We start from the raw sequence: 7,279 nt of genomic DNA on the forward strand, positions 1-7,279 counted from the left end.
ATTTAGAAGGAACAGAGCAAGTCAACTGGCCCATTCGTTTCTCCTCTTTCACATACTTCCTTTATATTTTTGCCTAAGGTTAAAAACCTGGTGATTTATTTCATAGACCCATGAGAGGTGTTTTAGGTTTTCTTTTGGCTTACAAAAATGAATCTCATCTATTCTCCAGAGACTCTCGGGTGTCTTTAGAAAGAAAAAAAGAGAAACTCCTGAGTAAATATTCCCAAATGGGCAGAACTATGTCATAACACTTCATAAGCCTGGGGCTTTGTTTTTATTCACTATTATTTTATGTTGTTTTTTCCCTTGTGGATTGGACATAGTTTCCCCCTTGCTCTGGTCATTAGGGTTATGATGGAATCTACATTGGACGAATCATCATTTAATTAGGTGGAAAAAGTTTAGAATTGACTTTCAGCTCTCTGTGAAAACAACTCCTTTTACATCTCACTCAGCTGATAGAGCAACTAGATTTTTTCCCCCCTTTCCACAAATTGTGTTAATTTCCTGCATAGGCAGCCTGGGTTTGCAAATAGTGACTTATCTAAGTTTTTAAATACAGGTGGTTTTCTTAGAAGAAGGAGCCATAGACATGACCAATTCTTTTTTTTTTTTTTTTTTTGCGTTATGCGGGCCTCTCACTGTTGTGGCCTCTCCCGTTGCGGAGCACAGAATCCGGACGTGCAGGCTCAGCGGCCATGGCTCACGGGCCTAGCCGCTCCGCGGCATGTGGGATCTTCCCAGACCGGGGCATGAACTGGTGTCCCGTGCATCTGCAGGCGGACTCTCAACCACTGCGCCACCAGGGAAGCCCACGACCAATTCTTATACAGAGGATGATGGTAATGGTGAATGAGGTACGTCATGCAAAGGCTTCAACTTGAATGGGATTATTTTACGCAGCCATGCACATAAACAGACAAACCATGTGCACTACCTACCTCAACATACAATCTAACTAAACTAGAAATGGAAGTGTTATCCTTATGTCATATGTCGTGTGAAACATTAATTGATACTACTTTATCAGTGAGATGTCTGCCACAAAACTCGAAGCTAAAGATAAGATGAAGACAGGATGGCAGAAGACATGATGGTTATTCCATGGTAAGCTGTGAAATCTCTAAAGGTTGTTGGGACATCTTGAGTCATCCCTGGAAGGGAGTAGGAAGAAGTGCCCGGAGATGTTTCTCAGGCATACTTGTGAAAAGTGTCAGTGACCGTTTTTATCTTCCTTCTACTGCCCCCAATTTTTAGACCTAGCCCATAGTTGAACTTGGGGTTACTCTGGAACATGCGTTTTTATGAAGAACTGTAAACAAGTGAGCCACTCAAAATTTAGCTAAGCTTTTGAATATAACGCAAATGGAGGAATTTGAGTACATCCCATCTGTTTCCAAATGAAATTTATACATTGTATATTTATATTATTCAATAGATGTGACATTGGCTGGTTGGGTCAGGAAAATTCTATGCTGTATTATGATCCTGGTAGAGATAAAATGATTATTTAAAATACAAGCAAACTAGTTGAAAAATATAATACATTTAATAAATATTTTATATGTTCATTCCTAAAGAGACATCTGTTGGACCAACAGCTTGTTCATTTATTCCTCAAAGTTTTAATGGACCAGGAATTATCTATGCACTGGAAGGACAGAGATGTGTAAAACATATTAATTAATTAATTCAGTAACAATCTATTGAGAGCATACTAGATGTTGAGTTCTGTTTTAGAAGATGGAGATAGAGCAGTGAACAAGACAAAGCCCTTGCCCTCATGGGGTTTACATCCCAGTGTAGGATAAAAATGGTAAGCGAATAAATATAATGTGAAGTAGTGTTAAACCTTATGAGGAAAGATGAAGCAGGAGAAAAATTAAAGAGTGACTGTACGCATGTGTGTTTGTGTTTGTGTGTGTGAATGCATTAAACAATGTGATCAATTGAAGCTGAGGAAGATGGGGGGATAAGGTAAGGTTGGGGGAAAAGCAAATGCAAAATCTTCAAGGAAGGAAGGAGTTTGGTGTGTTTGAGGAATATGAAGATGGCTGAAAGCAGAAATACTGCAGAGCAGAGAGTTAGGAGAGGAGGTTGGAGGGATAATGGGGACTAAGTCATGGAGTACCTTATAGACTGTGATAAACGATGGGGCCTCAGGGTGAAGGGATTTGACTGATGGATTTGGGCTGTGGATAGTCCTTCTGTCGGGAGTGTGAAGAACTGAACTATACGGGATAAGACTGGAAGCAGGGAGCTGGGAGGTGATTACAGTAGTTTGGATGAGAAATGGTGGTGGCTTGGATGAGAGTGAAAACAATGGAGGTGGTGAGAACTGATCAGATTTGAGATATATTTTGAATGTTGACCTGATTGGTAGTAGGAAGGGATAATAACTAGTGGTTTGGATGGAGAGGGATGGGAAGTATTGTCAAAGGAAGGCAGGAGTTAAGGATAATACCAAAGTTTTTGTTCTGAGCTACTGGGTGGAAAACAGTGGTCATATACTTCTATGGGGAACACTAGGGGAGGTGTAGACTGGGGCAATTAAAAAATTCTGTTTTGGACAGGTTGAGTTTGAGATGCCTATTAGATATCCAAATGGACAGTTGAATATATGAGTCTAGGTCAGGTTTTTTTTTTTTTTTTTTGTGGTAGAGATACAGATTTTGGAGTCATCAGTGTATAAATCATATTTAAAGCCATGAGACTAGATACTGTCAACCAGAGCATGAGCATAAATAGAGAAGAGGACTGAGAGACTGAACCCTGAAGTATGCCAACGTATAGTGGTAGGGAAAGAGATGGAGAAAGCAGCAGAGGAGAGGGAGAGAGACTTGCCAGTAGGGGAATAAAAACCAGGAGAATGTGGTATCCCAGGAGCAAAGAAAGTGTTTCAGGAAGGAGAGTATAAACCGTAAGAAAAGCCTCCAAGAGGTCAAGTAAGATGAGGACTGAGAATTGAACACTGGTTTTGGCAAGACATGACCCTTCCCCTCAGGAGCTTATCGTACAGTGGGACTGGGGAAATAAGGAGACAAATACATTGCTATACAATGGTGCAAGTTGCGTTCTAGCAATGTTAACACATTTCTGGGGATGAGCTGGAGATGGAGCAAGGAATTCTCCTTGGGGGTCAAGGAGAGCTGCATCGAGCAGATGTACTTTTGGATTCTGATACGTAGGAGGGAGGGAAAATAACCAAGATTTATAAAACTTCAAAACATTTTTTTCTAGTTGGTTGTTGATTTTTCTACAATCACTCATGCAGAACTAATATTTCCTCTCCAGTGAATATCCCACTACTGTTTACTCCATGTAGACATATTTATCAATTATCAGTAAACACGATAACTATATCATCAGGACAATACACACACTCTATCACACCCTACTCCATTTGAAGGATACTCTTGTAGTTATATTTTTCCTTGTTGTAGCCTTTATATTTTAATTACATTTTAATTCCCTTTCATAGCTGTGTGCAACTGTAGAGACCCTATTTTTTTAATCGAAGTATAGTTGATTTACAATGTTGTGTTAATTTCTGCTATATAGCAAAGTGATTCAGTTATACATATCTATCTACATATTATTTTTTATATTATTTTCCATTATGGTTTATCACAGGATATCAAATATAGTTCCCTGTGCTATACAGTAGGACCTTGTTGTTTATCCATTCTGTATGTAAGAGACCCTATTCTTAATCACAATAGCTACTATTACCTAATACTTGTCATGTGTAAGGTGCTGTTCTAAGAACTACATGTATTAATTTATTTTGTTCTCATGATCTTAATACCTCTATTGTCCCTTAAAAAAATTCATGACAACTGAGGCACAGAGAAGTTGAGCAACTTGCTCAAGACCGCACAGTAATGGCAGAGCCAGTATTAGAACTGGGCTGTCCAGCTTCAGAGCTCACTATCTTGAGCTCACTGTCTTAAGTATTTCCGTCCTTACTATTATATCTTTACCTTCCTAGGATGGGTAGCTATTAGGGAAAAATCTTCAAGGGATAGGCTCTCTTTGACTTGAACTTTTCTAAATTCTTTGACTGCAATTTTCCAAAGACTCAGTAAACTATTTGCAGGTTGTCATTTCAGAATGAGCCAGTAGGACCAGGGACTGGATACTGGATATTTCTCCACGTGGAGAAGAGAGCATGAGTTCTTTTACAATTGACTGTAGATTCTCATGTGACTGTGTAAGGGTTTATGTTCAATCAGTTCATGTATGGGGAGCGTGGTGGTAAAAAGAGTTAGGGTCGTCGTGATGGAGAAGACCCCTCTACAAATGAAAATGTTCACTTCATTGCGCTCCTAGATGTATGTGGCTTACACCTTCATTTCCCTTACAACCTAACTACAAATGCATGAGATGACTGTGTACTTAAAAAAAATACAAAGTGTAAATCAAAGTAACAATGTTTGGGAATGCCTACTATGTACAAAGTATTGCTTTGAGTACAGTGGCTGTGATTTCTTGAGAGCTAAAACAAGGAATAGCCAAAATCTAAGATGCTTTGTTGCTTAAATAACAGCAAATATGTACACAACTGAAACATAAAACAAATTGATCTTAGTGGAATCTAGCGTTGGTCCAGCCTTTGTTTGATCTCTAACGTTTTTTATAGGCTAACTTTATCTCTAAAGATGGTTTTATCCTCTTTCTTCCTGACACTGTACTGTAATTGCTTCACCCAATAGTTGGGGATGGGATATGTAATTTTTAAAAGCACTTGAAACCCCTCCCTTTAGTAGATTGTGGATTCCATTTTTGATCTAAAGGTTTTTGAAATTAGGTACCAGCCAGTTCCCTATCTTGGCAGAAAGAGGATGTAGAGTAAATAACATTTGCTAAGATGTTTACAGGTCAGGATCCCAATAATTTTCTTAAGTTGCAGACCTAATTTTACAATTACTTTTTTTCCCCCCTCAGGGTGAAAGTCTACCTGTACTTCTCTTCATTCTGTTCTCATTAAAATGTTCTTCTCTGGGAACAGAAAAGCTTAAGAGAGCCAGTGTTCAAATTCGCTCTTAATTTCTACAAATATAGAAAAACCTGCTAGAAAGTGGATACTATTTTCACTGTGGTTCTCTCCCTGTCTGCTATGTAATAGTGTCATAAATCATGTACGTGTAGTAGTAGGAGGAGACGTAGGTGATTGTTTAACTGTGGAAAAGAAGCTGCTTCCTACAGAAAGGATTTCAAATGACCTCACAGCAAAGCCAACGCTCACACAGGTTTCCTGTGGGCCATTTCCCCTTTGCTACTCTGGACCCAAAGCTAAAGTGAAGAAGAGAAATTTTCCTCTCACAAAATCTCAAATCTCTGGTAACTCAAGCTGATCTCATAGTGAGCGAGTGGATCATCGTATTCCAAAAAGTTAAAAAATCTAGGCTATTGTAAACCTGAAGCATTTTATGAATTTGCTTTTAAGAAATTTAATAAAATTTGTTTTGGAGATTAAGAGAAAAAATAAGAGTCAAAATGGAAAAATTTAAATAAGCTATCACACAACAAACTTTAGAACACTTGAAAAAATATACCTGAAAGAATTAAGTTGTGACTACAGTATCTTAACTGTCAGATCTTAAAGTATTTTATGCCATATTTCGTGCTTTGGGGACATATGTTGAAATAAGTAAAATTTTATTTTTATTTTTACCTTTAAAACATATTGATTAAAAATTTCTCTTTTAATTCAAGATACAGATTGCCTAGGAGATATTTAAAATCTTTCAGTACTTTTCCTTCAATCTACCTCCACAGGAAAATGAAAGTACATTAGGACAGCACCAATTATTATAGAAAAACGAATGTTCTAATGTTACTAATCTCAGCATTTCCTTTATAAATGGCATGTGGTGAATATATGAGAAGTGGCAAGAACACTTCTTTCACCAGTTGTGTGGTTAGTGTCGTTGTTGTTTTTTAAAGAACTGTGATGCAATTACGCTACGTTTTAAAAAGTTCACATTAAAGAAAGTTGATGAATCTTCAGGCAAATGTTAAGTAAAATCTCTAGCCGCAAAGCTTAGAGGACGGTTCAGGGTATTTCCCCAGTGTTATTCATTTGGTTTAACTGGACAAAAGTGTTACCATAACATTGATATACAAGTTGTCCTAACAACAGCAAAGACCTTGGTCGTCTGCTATGCTCAGCTACCTGGCTCCTGGCAGGCCCAGACCCAGCACTGACATTAGAGATAAGCCAGGCCCCTCTGAAGCTGGGCTGTCGTCTCCCGCCTCCTTCACCTCGTATGCAGGGGGAGGTTTTCTGCTTTTCTTACCTGCATAGTGGTCAAACACAGTGGGCACGTACTCCTCGGGGAAGGCGTCGTTGGCGTAGCTCATGAGCAGGCAGGTCTTCCCCACGGCGCCGTCCCCTACCACCACGCACTTCAGCATCTTCTTCTCCTCGCGGCCACCGCAGCCGCAGCTGCTGTCATTTCCCTCCTGGCAGTTCATTCTCACGGCTCCAGCTGCTGTGACTGTGCCGCTGCCGTTGCTTCTCCTGCTTCTCCCAAAGCCCATGAAGCGAGCCGCAGGCTTGAGGTCACTCTGTCTTACTTTGGGGAACTCGGATCATGCAGAATTGTCCGAGGCGGCTGGCGTGTGCCCTCTTGCTTACCATACTGGTCAAGAAAGGTAACACACACTGGGGAGAATGATTAAAAGCATCTGCCCCTTGCCCCCATCAGTTTGAGTTATGAATCCTCATTTTTCACCCAATTCTAGGGGCTTCCTGGGAGTCTAGAAATTTCAACAGCCTGAGGGTTTCACTCTGCTCTCCTGTTCACCAAGCCTGGCTGAAGACACAGTGGAATTTCGCTAAATCTTCCCCATTTTCCACTTCACATCTAACATGGAGGAAAGCTGGGCTTTTTAATGGAGTTTTTCCCTTGCTTCCTCCAGCTTGCCGAGTGTCAGGAAATCATGGGTTTCCTGATGCATTCCATATTAGGATCAGTGGGCTGGAGAAGGCTGCAACAATGGGAGCTCTGTGTGTGTGTGTTTGTACTTCTGGGGAACGCTGCCAGGACATGGAGTGGGAAAACACTAGGGGTCCCACTGCAGACTCAAGCTGTCAGACTTCCTGTTTCATCCACGGCTGGGGAGGTTGTTTGCCTGTGGGCTGGCTGGGAAGAAGCTGACGAAAGGATGGAAACTGGGGAGTACTGTCGGCCACAGAAACAGAGGGAACCACACCAGCCGTTGTAGGATAACATATGACATCATCCCTCACTGAGTCACCAGTTAAAAGCTC

General features: G+C 40.3%; 1 protein-coding gene across 1 annotated transcript in view; it reads right to left on the reverse strand.

Annotated features, from left to right (window-relative positions):
- Positions 1-6,882, reverse strand: part of RHOJ (ras homolog family member J) — an 82,712-nt gene extending 75,830 nt beyond the window's left edge. Inside the window, exon 1 of the mRNA XM_082647585.1 lies at positions 6,303-6,882. Coding sequence (XP_082503711.1) covers positions 6,303-6,546 — 244 coding nt within the window. The 5' untranslated portion in view covers positions 6,547-6,882. The remainder of the gene's footprint in view (positions 1-6,302) is intronic.
- Positions 6,883-7,279: the final 397 nt, after the last annotated feature.

The sequence above is a fragment of the Grampus griseus genome (assembly GCF_964374135.1).
Source record: "Grampus griseus genome assembly, chromosome: 2".
NCBI lineage: Eukaryota > Metazoa > Chordata > Mammalia > Artiodactyla > Delphinidae > Grampus > Grampus griseus.